The sequence below is a fragment of the Synchiropus splendidus genome, chromosome 6, assembly GCF_027744825.2.
Source record: "Synchiropus splendidus isolate RoL2022-P1 chromosome 6, RoL_Sspl_1.0, whole genome shotgun sequence".
NCBI classification, from domain to species: domain Eukaryota; kingdom Metazoa; phylum Chordata; class Actinopteri; order Syngnathiformes; family Callionymidae; genus Synchiropus; species Synchiropus splendidus.
This window is the reverse complement of record NC_071339.1, coordinates 13727567-13755247: the sequence shown is the minus strand read 5'-3', so window position 1 is coordinate 13755247 and position 27681 is coordinate 13727567. Positions and strand designations below refer to the sequence as shown.

At 43.6% G+C, this 27681-nt stretch overlaps 2 protein-coding genes across 4 annotated transcripts; both read left to right on the top strand.

Annotated features, from left to right (window-relative positions):
• Positions 1 to 517: 517 nt before the first annotated feature.
• Positions 518 to 10478, top strand: si:dkey-156n14.3 (zinc finger protein ZXDC). 2 transcript variants are annotated; one of them, XM_053869250.1, is made up of 11 exons: positions 518 to 884; positions 954 to 2264; positions 2763 to 2915; positions 4154 to 4232; positions 4571 to 4701; positions 5465 to 5635; positions 6714 to 7450; positions 7524 to 7608; positions 7701 to 7834; positions 9235 to 9336; positions 9901 to 10478. In XM_053869250.1, exons 1-11 carry the CDS (start codon positions 542 to 544, stop codon positions 9982 to 9984), a joined length of 3330 nt encoding a protein of 1109 aa, XP_053725225.1. In that variant the 5' UTR covers positions 518 to 541; the 3' UTR covers positions 9985 to 10478. The 2 variants fall into 2 exon arrangements, with proteins under 2 accessions (XP_053725225.1, XP_053725224.1); XM_053869249.1 differs by having other exon boundaries at positions 518 to 2264.
• Positions 10479 to 11471: 993 nt separating this feature from the next.
• Positions 11472 to 21251, top strand: aldh1l1 (aldehyde dehydrogenase 1 family, member L1). 2 transcript variants are annotated; one of them, XM_053868767.1, is made up of 23 exons: positions 11472 to 11589; positions 11950 to 12103; positions 12194 to 12428; positions 12492 to 12657; positions 13530 to 13631; positions 14264 to 14353; positions 14608 to 14745; positions 15173 to 15298; positions 15366 to 15457; positions 16283 to 16430; positions 16500 to 16619; positions 17426 to 17553; positions 17917 to 18067; positions 18148 to 18218; positions 18288 to 18393; positions 18483 to 18570; positions 18692 to 18785; positions 19395 to 19494; positions 19599 to 19697; positions 19959 to 20124; positions 20197 to 20302; positions 20445 to 20644; positions 20890 to 21211. In XM_053868767.1, the coding sequence occupies exons 2-23, from the start codon at positions 11977 to 11979 to the stop codon at positions 20943 to 20945; spliced, it is 2709 nt and encodes a 902-aa protein (XP_053724742.1). In that variant the 5' UTR covers positions 11472 to 11589; positions 11950 to 11976; the 3' UTR covers positions 20946 to 21211. The 2 variants fall into 2 exon arrangements, with proteins under 2 accessions (XP_053724742.1, XP_053724741.1); XM_053868766.1 differs by having other exon boundaries at positions 11950 to 12428; positions 20890 to 21251.
• The last annotated feature ends 6430 nt before the right edge of the window (positions 21252 to 27681 follow it).

Genomic DNA, 27681 nt, shown 5'->3' with positions numbered 1-27681 from the left:
GTAGTTACAATCATTAATATTGTCAATCAATCTTTGTAATTCTTAGTTAAGTTCATTTGGCGTTTCAAAAGAGCCTTATTCTTTCAGTTGAAAGTACTAGGACCCGTTCTCGGAGGGGCGGGGGGATTTCGCCACTAGGGGGCAATGTAGTTTATGAACTCGTGTTTAATAAAAACCTCCCACTTCTGCTGTTGTGGTGTTCCATAGGAATGACACCGATCTCTTGTTACTTATTTAATTCCCATTTACAATAAGCATCCGCTTCCATCTATGTGTCACACTTGATGTATTTGAGCAGATGTTCTTTGATAACAAACTAGGATGCGTTCCAGCGCAAATATAGCCACCTTTTTTAACCGTTGCAGACAACAGGGCAGACTTTTCTTGTCAACTTGCTGCCCCATGTGTAAGGAGGGCTGCTTCTCCATGTGAACACGTCATTGAACGTATATTTGAATAACACGTCCAGCTCGCTGATAGTCCCCGCCCTCTTACGTTGGAGGCGGAGCCCACTCGCCTGCGTTGCTACAGGGATACAGAAATGGAAATTCAGGGGCTTCCAGATGCCCAAAACATTCATTCGCAACATGGCGTCCTCCTCGACAGGACTTCACCCCACGCCCAGCCAAAGAGTTGGTCAGCATCTCGGCTTATTTCGAACGAAAATGAAACAGCTAGTCCTCAGCAAAGCGCGCGGCCAGAGAGTGACGCTAACAACAACAGGCCGACGCCGCCACCGCCGCACTTCTGCCTGCTAGCTAAAGATGGCAGCGAGACCAGTTCGACTGCTGACTGCAAACAAGGCAACGAGACGGAGGGTTGTGTCATTGCGACGCTTGGCGACGTCAACACAGAGACCGTTCACGACAGCAGCCAGCTGTTTGGTTTGTATGAGTTTGCTACGCCTTTGATGAGAAACGAAGCGGTGCTGCTAAACGCGCTTCCTGTTGAAGGAGCGAGAGAAGCGACGGTCGGACGGCAGCGGGAGGACGGTTCCAACGTGAGAGCCAGTGACACCGCCGCGACCAGAAGCTGCACCATGCCGACTAGACATGACAGGAACGCTCAGGGAGTATACGTTGTTTTGAACGTTTTCAAAGACGAGAAAGGCACAGACCACGACGATTTCCCCTCCAAGATCGGCATAATACGCCACGTAACTGAGGAACGGCGATTTGAAACCGTGGACACGAGAATAAACGTCGTTTTAAGCGGCTGCACGACCGAGCCGTCTGACTCAGAGCTTCGCTCCGTGAATCCTATTTTTCACTTGCCAGACTCGTCGAACGGAAACTCGACTGTTGCGGATCGAACAGCCGAGGGCTTGGTTTTGTCAGGCAAGACTGATAGAGGAATGTCCATCGAAACGAAAGGCAACGAACTTGCTGAACGTGGACGGCTTATTTCTGAAACCTCTCATTTGCTGCAAGACATTGGGACGCCTGATCTGATCGCTGACCAAGGAGGTTCAGCTTCACTGACCGACTCCGCGAGTCCGACAACGTGTGACGCTTTCTCTGGCACTGTAACGATCAATAACCAGAGCATCACTGTGAACGTAGAAAACGGCATCCTGTCACTGGCTGCCCCAGTGGGAACCTATGTGCAGAAGGAGAGCACACCTAGTTCAAAGACGGACAGTGTTCATTTCACTCATGTAGGCGGAAGTAAAGCCAATGGACAGTTAAGCGCATTGTCGATTACAAGTCTTTCTCCAAATAGTTGTTCCTTATCAGCAATGCACCATACTGTTGATCCATGTTCCATTGTCAAACAAGAGGACGGCGTGACTATTCAGTCAAGAAAGTTAACTTTGTCGCCCTGTGATGATGCAAATGTCAAAACTCTGTCTGTGTTCAGGTCTAAGAAAGATGCGGTGACCTCATTTAGCTGCCCAGAACCGGCTTGTTCCTTAGCATTTGATTCCAGACAGAAACTCAAAGTTCATCTTCTGACTCATGCTGATGACCCTCGGCCTTACCAGTGCTCAGTGGAGGGTTGTGGCTGGACTTTTACGACATCTTACAAACTAAAACGGCATCTTCTTTCCCATGACAAGCAGCGCCCGCACACATGCCAATTTGAAGGCTGTGGACGATGCTTTTCAACTGTTTACAATCTCAAAGCTCACTTTAAAGTGCATGTGCAGGATCATGGCTTCATCTGCGATGTCTGCAGTGAAAAGTTTCGCAGTGCAACGAGGCTCGCCAGTCATCAGAGGATCCATTTTGAACCACAGCGGCCATACAAGTGTGAATTTTCAGGTACAATATTCCAACTTCATTTTTGATGAGCCTGCCAAGTTTGGTCCAGGGTTTGTTGTTACTACATGTCTTGACCTGTGGAAGTGGTGCATGTACACAGGCAGCTGACCAATACTCCTGGAAGTGGTGACCAGTGTAGTCCTCTAATTAAAACTGCGAGGTTAAGAGGTTGACTGAGCTCAACCCTCTTTTTGTTGATAAATGCATTTATTGGCATTGCACACACAGCACAACTGTAAAGTTATTACAGAGATCAAGAAATGGAAATAAGTCATAATTTAAGATTAGTTTGCTAGAAAGTGGTGACAAAGAGATGGTTAAGTCACCCACATTACGGCGTCAATATATACATATATTGTATATATTGTGCATATATATATATTATTTATAATGTACTAATATACATTATAAATATATAATGTGACAGGGATTATGATGTCACATTTCAATTCCAATTGATGGCTGTGATGTATATTGATATCTTTTTCTGCCCTTTAGGTTGTGAGAGGACATTCATTACCTTCAGTGCCCTTTTCTCGCACAAGCGCACGCACTTCAAAGAAATGGGAGATTTCACCTGCACATATCCAGGATGCAGCAAAACCTATGACAAAGCTTGTCGCCTCAAAATTCATCTCAGAAGTCATACTGGTAAGGTGTTAGTGCTCCTTTGTACCTGAGTCTCTACTGCTGTACAACAAGCTGGCCATTTTAAACATTCTAGTTGTTTAATATTGCTCTACGATTCTATCATATCCTGTGGTGTGCTGGGACTGAAGACCGAGTGATCTGTGGAGCAGGTCATTTTACGATTGATGATTTCCAGGGATGACATTTTGCCGATATATTTCTAGTACCAATAAATGCTACTCATTTCAGGACACAATTAAATTAAACCTAAGCCATTTTTTGTGTTATACTAGACGAGAACTTTGACTTTACATTTCCTGTTTTAAAAATGTAAGCATATCACAAACTCTGTCTATGAGAGAGCTCAACGCTTTGTTAACACAAGGGAGGCACTAGTATTATCCCCCTATTAGTCCCTCCAAGTGTCGTTTTCAGTGTCACAATCTCCAGGAACCGATGCTCATACAGGATTTTGAGTCACAACTGCAGAGTTAGTTATTTGTTGGAGCTGTTTAAAAAAAAAAACGTGATTATTTGGCGGTAGAAACGTGCATAAGAACACACTCGATATTTGAAGGTGCTGAATATTTTAACTGATCCTTGTGTGTCACAGCTGGTCCAAGCTCCGGGGAGAGTATTTTGGGAATCCCAGGATGGTAAGGGAATGTACCTCAGTTGTCTAGCTCTGGGTGAGATGACTCCGCTGTTTTAGACAGCGTGGAAGGCACTACCTTTCTTTACCATCCTGGGATTCGCATTTCTTTCTGGGAGGCTGCAGAAAAACTCATGATGTTTTATAACCAAAGGAGAGACTGCTTCTCCGAAGAATGTCACGAAAAATGACGGAAAACGCTTGAAATGTAAAATGGCTATGCCAGGATGCCGTGATGATGATTGTCGATGGTCGGAGTGCAGACGTGCAGTCTGGATTTCTGCACTAAACAAGTCTGTGTAACAGGTAGAAAGAGTAGACCGCAAATACTGCCTAGCCTTAGAGCTTGAATAAATTGTTTAAAGTTACTTTTAAGTTTAAAATGTCTGACTGTTCATGTACTGTATGGCACAGTATTGAAAAAACACCATACCACAGTGCGAAGCTCCATTATTATCTTGTAGTCCAAACCGCTACCCCTGATGGTTGAATTTAAATGCCTCCCTAATGTGTTTTGCCCACACCTGTGGGCGCTGCCAGTTGAAATAAGCTTCATGTGATGTTTGACCCGAGAAAACCTTGTTGACACTGTATTTTTCATTCATAGGTGAAAGACCATTCATATGTGATTCTGCTGGCTGTGGCTGGTCTTTTACCAGCATGTCAAAGTTGCTACGACATAAAAGGTAAATATTCAATATGGTAATGACCTATTGTTCCAATGCACAATTTTCAATTTGAATTGGACAATTGTTTTCATAGTCTTTGAAATCGGTCTTTGTGTTTTGTGCTTTCGGTGCATGTGACATGGATTTGAAAACCCTTGTTTAATTGTTCACTTTCAGAAAAAGGAGAGTTTTGAGTGGATAGTGTGATATGTCATCCTGTGAACACTAGACCACTCTAAAATCATGGAAGGAAATTTGTATTTGGGTCCTTTAATGTGTTTAAATTATGTTCTGAATATGTAAGACTATTTTGTTATGTGGAAAATCATCTCAAATAACTGGACTATCTCTCACAGAAAACATGATGATGACAGACGCTTTGTGTGCAAAGAAGAAGGATGTGGGAAATCCTTTACGCGTGCTGAACATCTTAAGGGGCACAGTATCACTCATCTTGGCACAAAGCCATTCCAATGCCACACTGAAGGTATGTGTGAAAGCCGCTTCATAAAAAGGTTCCACTTTTTTTTTTGAGTCCTCTGAAATGCATCACTGAAAGCATATTCTGGAATACTGTCAAACAAATACTCTACAAAGTGACATGAGTACCTAGTGAGTCCATCGTCCTCCACACACACGCTTGGTTGACTGTTGCAAAGTATATTATACTATATACTACGATGCAAAGTATATACAGATTCTCAAATATTTTGTTTATGAACTCCATATTTATTTCCAGAGTCCTGGAAGGAAACTTAAGTGTAGACCGTTAGAGATAGTAAGCTGATCGCTTTGAGACCAAGTGAGACAGTCATTCGTCTTTTTCACTGTGTCATTCCACTTCTTAGTCTGTTACTGGTCATCCTCAGACAGTTTCTGATTGTGCAACTCTCAGTCATTACTCTTCGCACTTAGTCATCTTCTGTTGGTAATGTCCCAGTGTGCTCGACTAGCTGCTTTTGGGTTCTGGTAAATTTCCTCCTTACTATCTTGGAACGCAACTCGAATAGAAGACGTGCCTTCGCGTTCTTTTCCCTGAACTTCTGTCTCATTGTCACTTGCACTTTTCTGTCTTTATTAGATCTGTTGTGTGTTATTGTGGTCTTCTCCACGACATTAATAACTTTGTGATGAATTTCAAGAGGTTTTGAACCAATATTAACAATAATATTACATTGCTTTACTATGGTACAAAAATGTGCATATTTTTTAATGTATTTTAACATGTCTATTATTTGTAAATCCATCAGGTTGTAATGCCAGGTTTTCAGCACGCAGCAGCCTGTACATCCACTCCAAGAAACACAAGCAAGATGCAAACTCCTTGAAGACCCCTTGTCCTGTGTCCAACTGTTCCAAGTACTTCTCATCACGCAGCAGCCTGAAAAGCCACATGCTGAAGCATCACAACATGAGTTCTGGTATGGATGGGTATCTTGTTGATGCCCCCTTGACATGATGATGATGAATGAATGTTTATTTCAAGCCTCTGATACATTACAAACATTACAGACATGTAATATTATTATTTTGTTACTATTTTGTCATGTGGCTTCTTAATTGATACAATGCATACAATTCTGTCAATATTTCTTCATACATGATACGTAGATTTCATTTTCCTCATATTTTGGTTCATTGTTAAACTTTCTCAAGATGGTTCTGAAGTTGAATGAATAGTCATAAAATACATGATGATAGTGTATGTTGTGTAGTGTATGCGAAATGATCATTCTGAGGTTGCTACTGGGACTAGGCAATATAACAAAATACATCACCATTTTATAATTAGGAAAATAATTTCAATTTTTATCCGTGATGGCGGTGCGCAACTATTAAGGATGGGTCCGACCCAGTATAGGGGCTCCTATGCCAATGTTTTTGAGGAATTGACAGTCACTGTCATGTCTTTAAATCTGTCAAATATCTCTGTTGGACTATAGATATCTGTCCAACAACACTCATTTGCACTTACCAGTCAGAAAATTGATTTTGTTTACGCTCTAAGAGCAAGTATTTTGCTGCCCAAATGAAGCAGCGTCTTGTATCCATTCACTTTCTAAATATACATGTCCAGGATGTACTGAAAATTAGATGCCGATGTGAAACCTTCAGAGTAGCTCATTTGTTTTCAGGATCATATTTTCACTGCGGTCAGGATCTGTGGTCTGTGGAGTTTTCCTGACTCCCTTCAATTGTCTTGTACTAGTTGCCTTGTTGTATTTAATACACAGACCATAATAATAGTGCAAAAAATACAGCAAACTGAGGTCTGGTATCAGATGGAAGGAATATCGGCAGATATCCAATTCAGGTATCGGTATCTGATCGGAAGTCAAAAGATGCGGATTGTTGCGTCCATAGCCATGATCTTTTACATGTAGTGGAAACCTTGCAATGCATACAGTGTGTTTGCTGTAAACATGCCTTTGTAGTTTGTCTGCGTGCATGTGTGTAAATGATCTATATAACCACAGCTTGTAACCTATTTCCTTCCAGATGTTCTTATGCAGATGGAGACGATGCCCACTCTTACACCAAGTAATGAGCTCATCACCTCCAGTCATGTTCCGGCTTCCACTTCCACTATTGCCAAAGGGGACCAGTTTACTAACTTGGACCTAAGCTCACTTTTCTCAAATATATCTGGAGGTACATCGGTCCCTGCCAGCATTGGGGTTGGAATTCCTATTAATGGTAGCACCCCTAAAAGCTTCTACAGAATGGATCTTTCCATGGCCAGTTCAGGTATCATTAGTATAGACCCTTCAACCGTCAGGCCGACGCTGGGTTCTATCAGTAGTGGTACTGGAACAAAGCCCATGGAGTCCTTAGCACTCTCTTCTACCACCAACATGGGATCTCAACGTGCTTTAGAGGCTAGTGTTGGCGACATCCTGCTGACTCAGGACACTCTCAATCTAGATGATGTTCAAATGATAACAAGTTTGGGAACACTCACAGCTCTAACTATTCAGACGACCACTTCCACTGACTCAGCATTGCAGATCCCACTGGGGTCCTCAAGTGCCGTCTGTGTTGAGCCTCCTACAACTGTTGCTGTGACTCCAGTCTCAGAATTACTCACCCAAACGTCAAAGGTGGTGGATAGCAGTAGTGGCTCGTTGGTAGGAGCCAAAGTCGACGCACAGTATGTTGTTCCGACTCAAAGTAGCAGCTGCCCCCTGCCGACGCAGTCAGAAATGAAGGCCCGGTCACCACCAAACCTTTTCCTGGTAAATATGCCAGATTGTCTTCCTCGGTGGGTATTAAGTGAATGTCCTAACTTGTGTGGAGTTTCTTAATCAGGAAGGTGGAGGCTCCGCCAGAACCGACTATAGAGCGATTCAGCTTGCAAAGAAAAATAAGCAAAATGGACCACCGTCCTCTAATGGTAACATACATATTTTCCCATTGTGTTTGATGGTATTTTTTAAAATCTGAGATTGATAAAAGTGCAAGGTATGTTGTCTTTTCTGTACTCAGGTAGAGTGAGTCAAAGAAAAACGAAAGGAGAAAAAACGGCTCCTTTCGCTGAAAGTGCTTCAGCATCCAGTGTGGGACCAACGCTGAGGGACCCTGTCGCTGGCGCTCAATATGTTCAGATTCAACTGCTACAGGTAAAAAAAATGTCATGCTATCCTGTCAGCTTGATTGAGTTTTGCTTGTACACTTCTCACTTTTGAGGTTCAGATGCTCTTAGTCCTTAAAACCCGTAAAGTGACTAAATGGTGGTCTGCCTACCAGAGCAGGTTCTTCTGTCCCGTGGTATTGTCTTCTTTTCATCTTTATAAAGTGCTGAAGTTGACTACAAAACATGACAGTGATGTATTATTCTCAGTCCCTGTCCACACAGAGACAAGGTTTTCAGTCACCGTATCCCATACTTAAAGAAACCGTGTCTCAGAGTGAATACATTTGGAAACTATCCATGTCTGTCTGTTTGGTCCTTGTGTACAACTTACCACTATATGGACGACAGCAGACTGTAGCAGGTGTCAACTCTGTCATGACGTACTGCTCACACAGTATATGGATATCAGAATACAGTACACTGTATGGAATGTCCGCATTTAGAGCCATTCGGCCATCTCATCTAAATATGTGTAAAACAGCGGTCATGAACATCAGTACCCTAAACCAGTGATTCTTAACCATAGGGCAGAGGCTCATGGCTGGGCCGCGTGCGCCCCCTAGAGGTCTGCTTAAAGTTTGTAGTTTTTTCGCCTCTGGGCTGTGACAGTAAAAACTGTTCACCTCCTGGAGCAGTTTTTAAAATAAATGAGAACATTTCATGGCTTTACTTTCATTTACACTTTACTCATATTTTTTAGAGTTCATTTATGTAAAAGAAAATATTTTATAATATTTAGACATTGTTTTATATTTCTTTTATTCAGAATGTATTTATTTTATACAGTTTGCATTAATGGTATTTTTTTCTTGTTTTTTTTTTCTTTAGTAAAGTTGATGAACTTGTCTTGCACCTCACATGTCACGTTTCATGTCATTTCACAAGGTTTTTGTTTTGTTTACATATATGGTTATTGAATACAAATGAATAATCATTCAGAAATCAGTAATCACAGTAATGAATCATGAATAATGAATGGGACCTGGACCCATTTGTTCTGGAAAAGGTGGGCCCAGGAATCAGAACAGTTAAGAACTTTAAAGTGGAACACGGAGAGTGACAAACCAACTGACAAGCGAGCTCCGTGGACAGTTGCAGATTCTTAGTGTCGTTTGACACAAATAAACATGGCAGATAACTTGAATTATCAAACCCAATGTGTGAAAACAGGACGCGTGTGTGGCCCGAAGATAACCCATGTTCAGCTTGTGCTAGTGGGTATTAAAAGTTGCAGTGGCAACACATGCCACAAAGCGTTGTTCCTCCTACATCTTCAGAGTGGAGATGGCATCACTAATAGTCAGTAGTGGTGGTAGGAAGCAAGGCTCAGTTCTTACTGTAAAGAGAAGACTTAAAGTCAGGGGTGTTTTGTCACTTTGTGCATAGGATGATCCAACTCCTGATGGGGACCTGGCCTTCCAGTTAACCTCGCAGCCCTCGACTTCACATACTCAACTTACCACTGATCTCCCTGTTCATATTCTACAGGTAAAACTTTGCATTTGTTTGTTCTTTTAATGCTCCAAATGGATCAGATTACAACATCATCATCGGCCATGCCATTGTCATTGGTCTGTGGAGAAAAAATAAATTGGTACGTGCTTGTTACCAAGTTGACCGAGTCTCAGTGATCTACCTGCCATGCCAAACATATATTCATCTATTAATGTACTGGGTATTCTCTACTGTGCTAGTTCATTATTCTTCAGCAAACATTCTACTATCAGGTGGCATAGGTACATTACACAGAGCATCTTCAAACTGCTGAAAAACACTGGAAATGGCAGATGAAATGTATATAATATTTTTCCTCATATATTTTTCACTGTTCTACATGTTGCATTTGACATTGTAGAAAGATCCGTAAATTCCATTTACTGACTTAAAAATGCAAATGTGACATCACTTCTGAAAGGTCAGGAAATTGATTCCTCAAATCTGTTCTTAACTAAATTCTAATCCATGTGTGCTCTCGCTCTCTCACCCCACACACAAATGGAGCAAGGATGCGTGTGAATAATATTGCTAAAATGACTTTTCCTTCCCTTGCAGGAGCCTACACTGATGACTGAGGAGAACGGCTTGGATAACTCACAGTTTACAGGAAGCACAATAAATCTGCAGGACTTGGAATGAATGATAAAACCTTCTCAGCTATGCACTCTTACATGTACATTTTGTTGGAATCTCAGCCAGTGCATAGTCTTTCTGCTTCTCTCTCCACCCTAAATACAGGAATGCTCAATGGCCTGCACTCAAGTTCCATCGCATTGGCTTTCCCTAATCACCTTTCTTTATATTACGTCTGTCTATAGCTTGTAAAAATAAACAGAAAACATTTATTTATTCCTAAACTGAGGTATACAATGTTGAAAAATAAAGTAAAATTTGAAAAGTTTCCGTTGAAGTCGGTTTTGAATGCAATATACACTTCGAAGTGTATTCAGGCCACCAATGAATGAACAAATGTTAATTTCAGTCTCTCATAATACGTTCTAATTACATTTGACTTCTGTATGTCTTTCATTTCTTTGCTTTATATAACATTGCTTCTGATAGTGTGCATCATTTTTTCTTCCATTTCACAGATTGAAAAGGATTAAAGTGGAGAACAGTTTCCCGACCTGTGATTCTGTGTAGCTGTGTGTATTTGTGTTGCTGTCAGTTCCTTCTGATCTTTGAAGCCTCTCCTCCAGAGTACTGTAGCACTTTCTTTGTCAGATCCATTTTCCAGGAACTCCTTACTTTTTTTTCATTTCTACCACATGGTTGGTAGAAGTTCCCTCTTCTTCTCAGCTGTCTGAAGTGAGATTCCAGCACACTATTAGAATGCTGCCTCTGTAGGCACCTGTGGCATCTTGCTGAAGAGTATTGCATGTTTTTGCAACTGAGGTTCACTCAGTAGAACTGGTTCTATCGTCGTACATGGAGATGCCTTCACTTATCCACCCCTTGGTCCTGGTCAGGGCTGCGGGACCAAGCAAAACCTCTTTGCTTCCCTTTGTAGGATTGTTACTTGATTGGCTACATTCAGTTCCACATCACAGCTTCGCTCATAAATATTGAGTGTTTTCAGAGCTACTTTTCCATCCTGTAGTCAAGTTGAGTGATGCACCAAGAACAGTTAGCACTGAAAGCTAATGTGCTGACTGATCTAAAGTGTGCTGAGGATTATATTTATTTCAAGGACTACGTGGTGTGATGTGGTTCTCACAAGGTGTGTCTGGGAAAAAAATTAACCGGTGACTTCTTTCCTGGATTGAAGTGACTCCCAGCTACACAAAGTTAAATGGGTGAAAGGCTTGTTCATTGATGTACACAGATGCGTGAGAGCCCTTCATGAATGCTCAGCTATAAAAAAATGAAAGTGTCTTTTCCTTATTGCTAGTACAAGATTATGATCATTGTTCTTTTTTTTTTTTTTTTTTTTTTCCAACTATCATGCTGTTTACACAAGGTTTGTATTTGTATCCATGTTTTGTTCCACTCTGGCTTCTTTAAGCAGGTGACAAAATGTATCACCACAAAGCGACATGAACAAACAAAAAAAAGTTTTGCCTTTTGAAGTTGTGAAATTGAGAAAGTAGCACTCCTGCGACCACACCATCACTCCACCCAACCAGGCCTGGCCAATCGGTGCGCTTTGCTGCTCTTATGCAACTGGGCTGTCCGTCCACTCCGGATGGGATTTAAGTCAGAGATCTCTGTCACAGTGTTCCAGGGTGACTTCTGAAGCTCCAGGTGAGATCTCCCTCTTTTTGCATAATCATTTTATAGACTGTAATGCTCTGGAAAAGCTGTTGACCCCAACAGGAACATCTTCTTCTCAAACAAAGTCTCATATTGTCTAGATTTGCACATAGATATGTTGCTAACACTTTATATTGGGGAATGCATACTACCATCCAGAAGCTAGCTCCATGCTGAGATGGTCAGCACTTCACAGTGAATCATCACAGGCTAATATGCTGCAAATACACATATACACTTAGTTGATTGACGGTAATATGTGTTCCTTATTCTTAAGAGAAACCCATGTTTCCAACCCTGACAATGATGCTGATGCCACATCTTGAGTGACTGTTGTTTTCTTTCCCCAAGCTTTTATGTGAACAGTGATTGGTCAGCATGAAGATCGCTGTGATTGGTCAAAGCCTGTTTGGTCAAGAGGTTTTTAAGGAGCTGAGGAAAAATGGCCACACCATCGTTGGAGTCTTCACTGTGCCAGATGAAAATGGAAAGGCCGACCCTCTTGGTAAGATGTGGTTCTGGGAACAGTCTGGAGAATATTGTGCATTTCTATGGTTTGAGGGAGCTGTGAGGTGTTCTCCACCTGTCATTACAGCAGCGGCGGCGGAGAAGGATGGCGTGGCTGTTTTCAAGTTCAAGAGCTGGCGAGTGAAGGGAAAAGCAATTCCAGAAGTGGTGGCTCAGTATAAGGCCACGGGTGCAGAGCTCAACGTCCTGCCCTTCTGCTCCCAGTTCATCCCCATGGAGGTCATCGACCACCCCAAACACGGCTCCATCGTCTACCATCCTTCAATACTTCCTCGCCACAGGGGAGCCTCCGCAATCAACTGGTGAGCAAAGTGCACCGGGTTGTTGACTCGAGTCAATATTCAACCAGATGCCTCTGCACTCAGGACCTTGATCCACGGCGATAAAAAGGGTGGGTTTACAGTGTTTTGGGCCGACGACGGCCTGGACACTGGACCAATCCTGCTGCAGCGGGAGTGTTGCGTTGAACCAAACGACACCGTCAACACGTTGTACAGAAGATTTCTCTTCCCTGAGGGGGTCAAGGGGATGGTGAGTGATAAGGTCCTTTTATTGCGACCAAAACCATGAACAACAAGTGTTCAAAAACAGGTGGTACTTCATTCAGCATTATTCATTTCACCTGCCTATTGAAATGGCTCGTGTCCTTACAGAGTAGTCGAGCTCGTCTTTCCATCCTTGTTGGGACGTTTGCCATAACCCTTTCCCCAGCCTCTCACCCGAAACCCAACCATCCAAAACACATGGCTCACCTTCACCAGAGCTCAAAAGAAAACTCAACCTCAATGATAATGACCCGGTCGATTTGAAGTTTTAACCCTGACATTGAGGCTTGTGTACTAAAGGAGTCAAATAATGATATTCAACACAGACATATTTTATGTTACAGTTTATCTCACCTTAGATCCTGGACATTTCAGAATCGCCGATAAACTTGTTGACCAAACCAGTGCTGGATTATCATAATAAACTATTGTCAGTGAGAAAAGAAAGTGTTTTCCACAGTCCCACTCCTACTTACTCTCTCCTACTTAATCCAATGTTTTCCACCACTGCGTGCCGTTGCCTCCTGTTTAAGCGGCTTTTATCCAGCCTCCGTCCCATAACTGTCTGACTTTGACATCATATTGATGGTCCTGGCATTTTGAACAGGTGACGACTTAACTGGCTGCTTTCACATGGCCAACAAAAGGCCCATAGTTACCTCTCTGATGTGACGCTTGGCTGCTCCGCCCAATCCAGTCTCACTCCCTCCGTCCACTTCTGCTTTTTCCAAAAAGAACAAAAAAAATTCAGAAAGAAAAATAAGCATTGACCAGTAAGCTCAACTTCTCAGTCACCGTTGTTGCTTTAACAAATCTGCCACAGCTGTATAGTTTAGTTTCTTTTCCTTTTATGATCAGGTGGAGGCAGTGACACTGATAGCAGGAGGAAAGGCGCCAAGAATTCCACAGTCCCAGGATGGAGCATCGTACGAGTGTATACAGAAGAAAGCCAACGCTAAGGTACACCTCAACTCCTCACATTCCATCACCTATCGTGATAATACATTTTATTTGTATGGCAACTCTGCTAGCTTCAGTGTTCCCCAACATAAGAGATCAGAACTAAGACACATGCACAGGTGCAGAGCGGCTGAAAGCCCCGCTCCCCCACGGTGGCGAGGTGGGGCTGGGAAGCCATGAGGTGGAGGAAGAGCTGAGGCTGGAGGTTGCAACAGTGATCAACTCTGAAGGGCACTGGGGAGCAAAGCTGTGGGAGGCTTTCAATGTGAGGAGCTGAATCTTGTGGCCTGACCTCGACAGGTTCTTGAACACTGCTGGATGATGGGGCCATGCGGCTCAAGCGATGCTTTGGATGTAGCTCTGTCTGACTCCAACCAGGGGTGCAGGAAGGAATGAATGAATGAATGGGGCAGGAAGGACACTGTCACCATGGGAGATCCATACATCTATTGGTTGATGGTTTTGCTGTTATATAATAATAACAATTGTCTGACTCCCTCTTTACATCCACAATTTCACCCCCATTTTTTTCCATTCCTTCGTATTGACCCATCGGCTAACTGCCAACCAATTGTTTTTTTCTTTTCAGATTTTTTTTTTAAGCAAATGACATAACTGATGTTCTCTTTAAGATCAACTGGGACCAGCCCGCAGAAGATCTGCACAACTGGATTAGAGGAAATGACAACATGCCAGGTGCTTGGGCAGAGCTCAATGGACAGGTATTGTTTCACTGTTTCATGGTATCAACAAGTACAATGAAGGAAAAGTGTTCCAGAGTGTTGCGTTGGTGCCTGTCGTGAAGAGTGGGCTGTAGTAAGAACAAGTGCTGTTTAAGACTCAACACCTCCAACACTCACAGATAGATTCAGCCTGCATCTTCTTCTCCACTGAATCTCTTTAAGGAAGAGCCTTCGCAGGACATAGCAACTGCACAGCACGCAGCCTTTTTCTTCATCTGTCTCTGTCATTCTAGATGCTGACATTCTTTGGCTCCACTTTACTGGAGGACGGTGTCGACGTGTGTGGCCAACCCCTGGAGATCCCTGGAGCCAGCCAGCCAGGCGTTGTGACAAAACGTGGCCTCGTGCTTTATGGCAATGACGGCAAGGCAGTAAGTCACATGGTCATATCTTTCAAGTATGTTGCTGGGTTTTGTGATATCATAGGTTCTTTACGCAAAGGTGTTTTTATTTTTTCCCTCAAACTACTGCTATGCCGATGTGCAGTGAGCACCTTTATACAAGACTTAGAGTGGCTCTTTCATTGAACTCTCCTTAGCATCCTAACTGTTTACCAATTCCATTGTTCTACCATGAAACGAAACTGGTTTAGTCAGACTTGGGAATCTTTTTTTTTTCTTCCATAAAGTATCTGGGTTGCTGTAGTAGTAAACGCCTTATGTAGTCTCACTGCCTGTGTGGGAAGTGCAACTGTGAATTGAAAATGAAATGAAGTGGATGTTTTTCTTCTTTTATTTTACAAGATGATCTATCATTTCATATTTATTCAGTTGGTCCTCTTTCTTCCTTGTGTCGCAGCTGTTGGTGAAAAATCTGCAGTTTGAAAACGATAAAATGTTCCCTGCAGAACAATATTTTGATTCTAAAACAAAGACAGTTTTGGAACTGTCTGAAGAAGAAACAGCCTTTGCGGAAGAGATGAGGGTAAAACTTCACATTGTCCTTCATGTGAATGTTATTCTAAGTGACAAATGTCAATGTCCTCCTCCAGGGAGTGTGGCAGAGCATTTTACCAAACGTAGCTCAGATCGAGGACCCCACTGATTTCTTCAAATCTGGCGCTGGCTCAATGGATGTTGTCAGGTAGTACACTCAGAATATCTTCTTGCCAATAGTATTATACTCATTTTTCATTGAATGAAGATAAAACATATGAAGAGCAATGATCTGATGAAAAGGTGACTCATGAAAAGCTTGTGTATGGGTTTGAGTCGCAGTCCAATGGAATTTCAAATCTTGCTATTATTATCTTGCTGCACAAGATAACATCCACAACAGTGATAATAATAACGGTGCAACCACAAATTCATAGCAATCGATGACTAAGAATATTGGCTACGAAACCTGTCATTGATTCCTTGTGTCGTGTGATGCTTATGCTGTGCAGCAAGTTTGGGTTCATAAAAAAAGTTGGCTGCAGTGAGGAGTGGAGGTTGAGGAAAAACTCGAGGCACATTTCCTATCTGATCATTATCCACGCAGGTTTCAAATAAGTGTTCCATAAATACCAAGCCGCTTCTGCTGTCTATCTAAAATGATACGGTGGCTGCAGAATGTGCACTACTCTCTTATTGGCCGGCATTGCTGAGGAGTGGTGACTTACAGTACAGGGAGAGAGTGGATCTGCAACATATATTTGACTGATGTAATGTGATAAACACAGTGTAATGGTTATTATAAAAGGAAACGGTAAGACTTGGCGTCGGGGATTTTACACTGGAACCGGTGACAGTTACATCCCTTCACTGTATTTCATTGTCAAGACACTTCACCTCACCTCATCTCATCTGCAGCCAATTTAAGCTCATATACCAGGAAATATCTTGCTAAAATACACACGGGACATGACACAAAACAAAACAAGTGTTTTTTGTGCGGTCATGAGCTAATAATGTTCTCATTCTCCAGACTTGTGGAGCAGGTGAAGATGCGTGTCAGCAGCTGCCAGCTGCAAAACGAGGACATCTACATGAACACGACGTTCCAGGAGTTTATTCAGATGTGTGTAAGAAAGCTGCGCGGCCAGGATCAGGAAGACGAGATGGTCATTGACTATGTAAGTGTTAGCCATGTTGGCTTTGAATTCAGGGAGCTGCTGCATTTCCTCCTATTATTCTCGTCTCAGGTGGAGAAACACATCAACAACGGGATTGTTAGGATGCCGCACCAGCTGTTCATTAATGGAGAGTTTGTTGATGCGGAGGGACAGAAAACCTACAAGACCATCAACCCAACCGATGGAACGGTAAATATTTGCTCTTTATAGGTTTTAGATGATACCATTGGCAAAATTGTCTGAGAGCTGACTATAATCTGGAGCAGGGGTTCTGAACCTCTCTGATCTCTGGGCCCATTCAAGGTTAGAACCGATTCAATACTCCTGATTTCATTTGTGATCAATAACCATATTTAATGTACTCACGCATAAACAAACCAAAACCTTGTGAAACGGCATGAAACCATGTGATCATTGCAAAGATATTTATTTGTCATCGAAAAATACAACCAGCAGCAGAACCAGGTGTAAGTCATATTCATCAAATTTACTGAAGAAAAAAAGAAAATAAATACACTTGATGCAAGCTGTTGAGAAAATTGGAAAATCATGAATACAATTCTGAATAAGATTAATATAATAAAACACTGTCAAACTATTTTGAAATAAAATAGTATATTTTCTTTTTAAAATAAACTCTAAAGAAGATATAAGTGAAGTGTAAATGAAAGTTTGGTCATAAAATCTTCAAATTCATTTTAAAAACTGCTTCAACATGTGCTTTCATGAACAGTTTTTACTCTTGTGGAGGTGGCATCACTTTATCATTTTTTTCTTTTCATGTACTTCTCCATAGTTGGTAGCGATCACAGATTTGCAGCTGTCAAGTCAATTCATTGGCACTACTGTCACCATATGTGGCTAATGTATTAAAGATCGGTGTCTCGCGGCCCTCACAGACAAGCCGTGTCAAACAAAACACTTTTAGATCTAGAAATCAATTCTGGTTTCAACTGAGTGAACAAGTGCTGATCTTCACTTATTTGTTCCCGTAGACCATCTGTGAAGTTTCCCTTGGTCAAATAAGCGATGTTGACAAAGCGGTGTCTTCTGCCAAAGAGGCTTTTGAGAACGGAGAATGGGGCAAGATGAATCCGCGAGACAGGGGCACCTTGTTATACAGGTATGTTTATAGCAACCCCCAAGATTCAATAGGGTTTACCCAAAGGTAAACGAAAAGATCAGATCGGCCCACTGCTTGCGCTAGAAAAAGCCAAATGGAAAACTGAGAATATGTTCGGATCCAAGATGTCTGAACACAGCCATCGAGCGAAAATTCTAAACTGTGTGATGTTTGACCCGAGAAGATCATGGCGAGAGGCTCAGGCAGGTGCTTGACATGACAGAGCCAGTAACTTCAAGTTGAACCATGACCAGTGGCTGTGTGGGGGAGGCGTCCACCCATGAGCCCAGTCCAGTCTTGTCGCCCTGCATGTCAACGTGGTGCCTGTATTTGTCGCCCTGTTACCGTCTGGTCTGCTGACAGGCTTGCTGACCTGATGGAGCAGCATCAAGAGGAACTGGCCACCATTGAGTCTCTTGACTCAGGAGCGGTGTACACTCTTGCTCTCAAGACTCATATCGGCATGTCGATACAAACATTCCGCTACTTCGCTGGTTGGTGTGATAAAATCCAAGTAAGAAGTCAATTTCGCTTTGTCATTCATTCATGACAGTCAAGTCATAAAAACGTTTTTTTGTTTGTAAAAACCCAAAGGGCAGCACCATCCCCATCAACCAAGCCAGACCCAAAAGAAACCTCACATTTACCAAGAAGGAGCCGATTGGGTGAGAAAAACAGGTGTCTGCAGCCCCTGTTAGACGCTTGCATCTGATTCCTTCATCTGTCTCTTTCAGTGTCTGTGCACTTGTGATTCCCTGGAACTACCCGCTCATGATGTTGGCCTGGAAGTCAGCAGCCTGTCTGGCCGCTGGCAACACAGTCATCATCAAACCGGCCCAGGTGGGTCAGCTGTGGCTTAACCTGCTGCGCATCTGCAGCCTGATGCCGGTTCTTGTTTGATCTGTGGAATAAGACTGAGATGCTTTCAGGTGACGCCCCTGAGTGCCCTGAAGTTTGCAGAGCTAGCAGCCAAAGCAGGCATTCCCAAGGGAGTGGTGAACATCGTGCCTGGATCCGGTGAGCTTTTATCATCACCATTATGATCAAAAACATCCAGCAATATATGTCGAAAAAAACAAGCTGCCCCATGATGCTCCGAAGGTAAAACCAGTTGTCATGTGCTTGCAATCTCTTGAAGGCTCTTTGATAGGTCAGCGCATGTGTGACCACCCTGATGTCCGGAAAGTGGGATTCACTGGGTCAACTGAGATTGGCAAGCACATCATGAAAAGGTGTGATCCCTCCCTCCCTCTCTCTCTCTCGCACCTCACAGTACCATCTATACGGCTCAAGAATCCAGCAACACCATTTCATGTTGACACACTCTCAACCAAGAGCAGGAAAATAAGCTGAGATTTTGAAAAGACTAAGGGAGTTTGCACATGTCAACTAACAGCCAGTGGAGTCTATGTTTCCATTTTCTCACACTATCTGTGAGTCTGAAAGCCTCAGTGAGATTTCAGATAAGAAGAGAACAGACTCAGTTATAATCAGTGTTGAGCAAGCTACTGCAAGTTAGTAACGTAGTTACAGTTACCTCTTTCAAAAGTAACTGTTAGTAACTTTCGGTGACTAGTTACTAGCGAAATAACCTTTTAAACACTGTATACTATAGCGGAGCTCAAACATAGTCTTCTTAGAACAGTCACAGTCGCCAGACTGGGTCGGGAACCAGCAACACTGGGTCAGAATCAGGCCTGTTATGGTTATGTGTGTGGCCTGCTAAACTAGCTAGTCAGGTAATAAAGGCCATCTATTGATCTATAAGCTCTAACCCACTTCAAGTGCCATCCCACTGGCACCACTGACATCTTCTCTGCTGCACTCTTTTTCCTCCACAGTTGTGCCCTTGTTAATGTGAAAAAAGTTTCCCTGGAACTCGGAGGAAAGTCCCCTCTCATCATCTTTGGTGACTGTGACCTGGACAGGGCTCTTCGCATGGTACGTCTCTTCATCAACTCAGTTTTGATTCAGTGCTCAGATATTTCTCTATACTTGTGTGCATTACTTATTGATTTTACATGTAAACTGTTAATCTTTTCCAGGGTATGAGCTCCGTGTTCTTCAACAAAGGAGAGAACTGCATTGCAGCTGGACGACTTTTTGTTGAGGACACCATCCACGATCAGTTTGTCGAAAAAGTGGTATGTGCTTCGCTGACCAGTTCTTAGAATGGAAGACTTTTCCTGTCATGGGTTGCTGCTGCTGGTGCACCTCCTCAAGCTTGACCTTAATCTTTTGAATCCTTGATGCTGTCTTTTTTGAAGACATCTCCTCATGCAAGTCCATCTTCATAAACAAGGAATGGTCCTGTATTTGATGTGTAGTCACCCCAAACTGAGGCCATGGACCTGGCTGACATCCAAACTTCTTTTACGAATAAAATGCACAATATATGGTTTCAGGTGGAGGAAATAAAGAAGATGAAGATTGGTGATCCACTGGACCGCTTTACAGATCATGGACCTCAGAACCATAAAGCCCACCTGGACAAGCTTGTGGAGTACTGTCAAACTGGTGTCAAGGAAGGCGCCACACTGGTCTGTGGAGGCAAACAGATCAAGCGACCAGGTGAAACCTCGGACTCAACATGGCATTTTCCATTGAAAAGCACTTGCTTTCCTAACTTTCAACCACTTCTAGGTTTCTTCTTTGAACCCACGGTCTTCATAAACGTGCAGGACCACATGCACATTGCTCAGGAAGAGTCGTTCGGACCCGTCATGATCATTTCCCAGTTCAAGAGTGGGTAGGTTTCCAGAGTGCTCCCGGGAAAGGTGACTCTAAAGGGACATTATTATGCGTCTCCATGCGGATGAGCGACTACATTATTGACCTTTAAAGTCCCCTCATATTTCACCATAGCCCTCACATGACCTTTGTCCATTCAGAGAGATCGACGAAGTCCTGCGGAGGGCCAACGCCACTGAATACGGCCTGGCGTCAGGAGTTTTTACACAGGACGTCAGCAGAGCTTTGTACGTCAGTGACAAGCTTGACGCTGGCACAGTCTTTGTCAACACCTACAACAAGACGGATGTAGCGTCGCCATTCGGAGGATTTAAACAGTCAGGCTTTGGCAAGGACCTGGGTGAGAGCGCAGCAATGTTTCACGTCTTCTTTTGTGGTGTGTTGGCTTTGAGACCCACGTGCATCTAGACATTGAGACTTGAAGTGCTGCATGGTACAAACGCATGATTTCCTAGCACATATTAGCGCCAGTAAACAATATGAGTATTGACGATGGATAAATGGATATGGAGGTGAAAAAAGTTCTTCATTCATCTTCTTGTTCTTCTTGTTCTTAGCTCATTTTCCCGTCTGTCTCTTTCACAGGGCAAGAGGCGCTGAATGAATACCTCAAGACGAAAACCGTCACCATCGAGTACTGACCTGCAGATTTCTCTGTTTTGGTTGAAAGATCAAAACACGTGTGAAGCCCACACACACTCACACGCACTCAAACACACCATGACAATAAAGGCTCCGCTGAACTGGAACTTTGTGCCAGTTTTTAAGATGTTGTGCAGGTAGCAAAGGCCAGTGATCTGTAGAATGAGGGAGACAGTGGAGAGCCCCAGATTAAGTGGTGGAAGTTTCGCTGAAGAGTGGAAAGTTGCTCCAGACGTCAGAGAGTGGGCCGTCTGGTCACGGTCCAACAGCATGTGTATGTTCCTAAAAGCTCTTACTACAGTAGTAGCACAGACATTTTATCATTTTTTTTTCACACTGAAACTGTGTGCTAGATTTCATCTTCATATCCATTTTGAATCCTTATCCTACCAGAGTTCACATTAGCTTTCAGGGAACACTATTTTCAGTCCACTCTAGTAACAGCATCCAAGATGAGGAACAACTTTCTACTCAAATGATTTAAGAAAAACTGACACAAATGGAGGTGCTATGGAATATTGTGACAAAACAGTCCAACTTATATCATCGGCGTTGTCCCCACCAATTGGACGGAAACCCTGAAAACACCAGTGATCACCAGTGAACTCACCAGGTCACTGCACCAGAGAGAGGCTTTTTGTCTGTACTGTGATGAACAGCAGTGATTTCTGAGCTACCCTTAAGCTTTAGCTAAAGAACAAGTCAGAGGATCCCCCACACCCCACTAAAGAGATGAAAAAATAAGAAGAGCAAAAGGAAAAAACATGGTAAAATACAATATATAGATTGCGTATGCTTGAGAAATCCCCTTGTGCTTCCCCCTCTTCCACTGTGGTGGCAGAACTACAGTGACTGAAACTTGCACGAGTTTAAGCAAAGCAAGAAATGTATTGGAAAACAATTGGAGAGCAGTTCCCAGAGCCTGTGTGCACAGAGTCCAGTGAAGGTCCGATTCTCAGAGCTCGGAACACGAGTATAAAACAAAGAAATATCCTTCTGTAGCGTCATGACCTCGGACACACTTTATCTCATTATTGCGTTCAGCCCACATCAGGCGCCCATCCTGACCTCGCTGTTTCCTTTCTGCCGCTCTGCAGGTGGTGCCCAAACCTGTAGAAAGTGTCAACAACAAGCCGTCGACAGAACCCAGAACTTACTCAAGTGAATCATGAAAAACACATTTTCCCCGTAAAACTAAATGTCACTCTAAAAATACGTTTCCTATAAGACACAACGACGGTGGAGGAGTCAAACCTCCTACTTTTTGGGACTCTGTCAAGGCAGTTTCGACAGGTGAAACTGTATCACTACCTTCACATTAAGGTTTGACACGTCAGTTCAGAGTCCAGCCGCAAGGTGGTGCTATTTTTACACCAGGAAAAAGAAGCCCGAGAGTTGGACGAGTGAATCGATGATCAATAACTGAAGACTCTTCCAGTGATGGCGTCATATTCGGTTGCTGATAGTTAATAGCTGCTCATAACTGCTCACATTTGAGGGGATTTTTTTTTCTTCTGTGTTCTTTTTTTTGCTCATTTAAACTTCCATTAACAGATCTACCTTTTCTGTAAATAGTTTTTCTTGACTCCACAAATGTATAAAAAGTCAAAAACGCGCTACAAAATTTGCAGTACAGCGTCCTCACCACTAGATGGCGAGAAAGACTTGAGGCATCTAGCAAACCCAGTTCTTTTAACCTCCAGCCAAGACAGACCGTTGTTTATTTAGTTGAGTGAAGCTAAAAGCTCCGATCAACTGTTTTGAAGCATGTTCCTGTCCTCGATGCCACTTTTCTCTTTTAAGTTTGGTACGTAACGACAGTTTGTCTTCGACTGGGAACAAAAAAGAAAAGAAAAACAAACCCAAATCCCCTTTGGCTCTTGACTCTGCTGGACACGATGTGGCATCTGCGGCTTGTGTAACTCAAGTGGAAGGGAATTACGCAGGAAAGAGGTTCAGCGACTCACACGTCTCTCTGCTTCCCAGCATCAGTGTTCACAGCCGTCCTATGATGTTTGTGATGAAAACAGTTCTCCTCTCTGTCGTCCCTTTTACACACACGCAGCAGTTTTGTTCCTGAACAAACTGTTTGGTGCTGTACCAGTCGGGACCTGTCAACTGGGTGGTGACAAATGTGGCCTTTTCTGGTCCTTCACGTGTCCAAATCATGTCCTTTGACCTGGAAACACAGGCAGAGCTTTTATTCCAAGGCGACGCGCTGCACATTCTATTGTCGCGACTGATGTCACTTACCAGATGTTGCATTTGAAGTCAAGACTCCTGCTTTTGGATGACGATAATTTTGTGAATGAAAGTTGCCAAAAACTGGTCGACAGTTGAGGGCACTTCTTGAAGCTACTGAGGGGGAAGAATGGTTGTAGCAGTGGAGCTGATACAGCACAAGCAGAGTCACTCTTAAGTCTGGGGAACTGTTGGCCTACAGAGAAGGATCCATGCAGGTGGTGAGGTGCCCGTCCTGCTTTAAGTCACTCGTTGAAATGGTCCTGTAAAAGACATTTTAGGGTAAGTGGGATGTGTAGGTCCTCATTTATTAGACACACAAGACAAGGGGTGGGGGGAAAGTCAGGTGACATCACAATCGGGCTGGAAAGGTTGGCGCAACAGGGTGGAAAACCTGCAGTACATTGTGGGCTTTTAAGTCGACAGAAACGTTTGTCTACAAACACCGTTGGCAGGTTCCTGTTTGCTAACTCGATCATGTCCAATTTTTCAGAGGCCACCAGATGGCACTGTCGGCTGTAAAATGTTTGGTCTTGAACAACAAACTTCAATGAAACCTCACATCATTTCTAAACCAAGAGCAGCATCTGAAAACCAGGGCACTGTTTCATCAACCCTGCAACACTGTTTCATGAAGCCTCACCGAACCATCACTAGTAAAAACGTTCTACTCTATTAACTGCCATGGGTGCGTTCATGGAATTTTATATATACATATGTATATATATATATCTATATAGCTGATAATTTTGAATAAACAAGATCTGAATCAAAGCTCATGCTACGCTGCTTCATGAGTAGCATCTGCAATGCCACTCATTACTAGCTAAGCTAGCCAAGCTAGCTGAGGGTGGACTGGAGATCATCTGTTTTCAGTCTGTAGATGTTTTAAATGTTTTTTCTTCCATAAAAAAAAAAATGAATCAAACCATGTGATCGGCTGCTTCATGAGTAGCATCAGACAAAGGCGAAGCAATTGCAGTGTGAAACCACGTGACCTGTGGAGCCTCTGAAAGTTCCACTCATCCAGGTCTCTGAGCTCAGAAGATTGAAATTTATTCCAAAATGAGTCTCAATATTTTTGGTACAAGCTTCTCAAGATCTAAAGCTGGAACCTGATGTGCTGTGTCTTTATACACCACAGCCAATAGACTGAATAGAAAAGATCCAGTCAGTTGACAAACCCTGGAAAGGATTTATATCTCAGGAAGCAACTTGGTGAACGAAGCTGCAGAAAAGTTGGACTCCAGTTTGTATTTCCAGCTGAAGTCCAGCCTCTCCACTTGAGGTCCTTATTTAGTGTTTAGTGCTGCTGCGCCGGATCAGGCAGCGCCGGCTCTGGATGTAATTCTCCGCAGCTGAGCCGCAGATGTTCACATTTCTGAGGCGCATTATTTCTGCAGTGAGCTCGGCGAGGCGTTAGCCGCCATCTCGTAACTCTTCTCTCAGAAAAAAACACTGCCTCTCGAGGTCAGGCCTGTGAGCTTCTTGCCAATTAGAGGCGCACTGGAACTGTACGTGGTTGTGTTCCCTCCAGGACTGTGATGACTCTGATGCAGGGAGGAGGTGTTCCCTGCATCATGGAAAAGCGCTGTGAGCCTCGTGTCCAATATTGCTGGACATGGTTAGTGCAAGTCAATGTGTCTGCCTGCATCTCCCTGTGAAGCCTCTGACCCCACTGACCCCAGTCTGTCCCCGGTATTGACATCGAACTTGTGAGTCATCACAAGGAAGTCGCAGCCCGGACTGTACGCTCTTCTCTGTGATGACCTGCAGCGCTACTTTTTACCGTTTTCCTTTTCCTTTCCCCTAATTTTGCTGCTAAAATATTGCTCTGTTTGGGTTATAAAATGAGCATTTTTGGCTCACTCGCATTTATTATCCCTTTGCATACAAAATTGTACACTGCGTTTCAAACAATGTTACCGCCACCGATCACTTGCTGCTGTGCCTTCTTCATGTTGGTGATGCTGTTCACCTACATATCCACCAGGGGGAGCAGCTCAGAGTGAAAAGTCTATGACAACAACAAACTCCAAAACCAACATGGCGACCGTGGAAGAGGTATTGCGGAAAACAAAGGCAGCGTTGTGGGAGGGGGTGGTCGGCGAGGCCGTTAAATAAATCACCACTGGAAAACAGAGAGTTTCCGCCATTGTTATGTCTTCTTTATGTCTCATTAGAGCAGACCTGTGCAAAGCATGGCCCAGGGACCGTATGCGGGCCTTTGCCTGTGTTTTTGCGGCCCTCATGAGGTCAGACTAAATACAACTGATAAGTAGTCTTTTTCTTTGTCGTTTCTTTCGTGGAGTTACTATTTCAACAGTAATTTTAACATGTTCAGGACTAAACGTTCTTTTCGTCTGCCATTTTAGGGAGTATTTTTGGTTCCTCAAAATACACTGATCTATTTTGAAATTAATTTCCTTTTAATATTTCATAGATATTTGTGCTACAGTTTTATTATTATTTATATTCAAATTGAATCACCCATTAAATTAAGATTTTTAGAGGTTTCGTGCCATATTTGCACTTCTTAATATCCTTTTTTCCACTGAATCATTTTGTCCTTGTTGCTTTTTTCCCCATCACATTTCTTAGTCATCGCCGCCTTTCTTTTGGCATGGCAGACCCTCACAACAGTCACAGTTTATAATGTGGCCCCTTAGGAAACGTAACTGCCCGCCTCTGCTCTAGAGCTACGTATCAGGTCGTAACAGCAACACCGATTTTAGCGTGTTCCAAGATGATCCACAGGCTTAAACTGCGACAGAGTGGAGCGTGAGACTTGCAGAAGAAAACTAAAGCTATGTCCTATGAAATGTCAACCTTTTTTCTTTGCGAGGCATCAAGAAATTGTGAATGTCCTGCGAAGGCACCCGTGCTAGTTGTGTCTGCTGCCCATTGCACCTGTCTCCGCCTCCCTTCTATCCTTCTGTGAGACGCTGAAACATCTGGAGCCGTCAGCCCAGAATTTATGAGAATGTCAGAGGGCCCACGTCATGTTTTATTAGAACACTTGCTTATTGAGTCTGCTCGTCTGTTTACTCCCCAGTTTTGGGCTGCAGCCGTTTCCCAGACGTGATAAAAATAAGCGACGGCTTCGCCACTAATCGCCGTGACTTCATGTCAAACGCACCCGTCCAGTGATGTCAGCGGGCAGTTTACAGCCAGATTTGTGTTTCCAGCTCCGTAATTTCTCCTTCGTGGGGCGACAAACGCCTCCAGCAGATGGTGGGGACACCAACGTGATGCCGTTAATTCATAGAAATGTTAACTTTGTTTTTGAAAAACCAATGTAAACAAGCGCAGGCGGGATGAATTAGCTTTGTGGTTGGGTGTCTGGCTGTCACCGCATGAAATATTTCTCATGAAGGTTATTCATTGTCGAACGCTATTCTGGAGTCGACTCAAAGTCATCAGATCAGTTGAGACTTCTTGAAGCGATTCAGTGAGTTTAGCACGTAGCTTGTTAGCTCACGGTTTCAGACACAGCAAGGAGATGAGTTGCGCCCCAAGTGTTTATGGGGGTTAAAGCAGAAAAGACACAAACTTTGAACCTCGAGTGGCCGGCTAGTAGCAGAGGATGATCCGGTTCTGCCGTGTCACGCAGCCACCCACGTGCAGCGCAGCGAGTCAGGAGATGTCGACCCTTGTGTTCCAGCTTTGTTACTTCCCCAGATTCATTCCGTGCTGCTGGAAACGATCAGCAGAATCTGTCATGGAAACATTCAGAAGAATATCAAAATGTTTGTGTTCCACCGTCATGACTCAAACTAACAAAAAAATGTTTATCTCGAAGGGACTGTTGGAGCCCAACATGCTGCACTCTGCTGACAGACCAGGTGGTTCTGGCGACGTGCTTTTTGGACGTCTCCATCTCTGGAGCAATGACTCTGGCTCTGGGATCTATCAGGCTGAGCTGCTTGCGAAAACGACATTTGAAGACGTAAGTGCTTGAAATCACCAAAGAAAAAAATCAAAATGGTGGCCGAGTGCCGACCCGGGTCCTTGCTGTGCGGAGCCTGCGTCTTCTCACGCAGCTGGTGTCTCCAGTCCTAAACTCCGGCCACTTGAGACCATGACAAACATCTCTGTCATTTGTCGCGTTTTGCGTTCAAGGTCAGCTTTTGTCGCGGTGCAAATCAAAATGAAACAACTTCGCCGTGAATCTCGGAAGTGAACTCTCCTTCCTCCACGTCCCTTGATTTCCCTCAGATTCATGATGAGAGGGAGCTGCAGCCGGCAGCTGCTCAAACACCACCTGAGCTACTGTGGAACCTCTGCTCTCCCCCTCAGATCGGCCTCGCGCCCTCCTCCGTGTGGGTTGGGATTCTGGTCCTTCCCTCAGCTGACAGGCCCAGCATTGTTCCCAGTGGTCTTCAAGGTGTGAGCAGGAGGTGACGGGGGTGTGAAGGTCCACTTTACGGGTGGTCGAGTCTCGAAGCCGAACCAGCGGGTAGAAATTCTCAACCTCCCTCCCTCCCTTCTGAT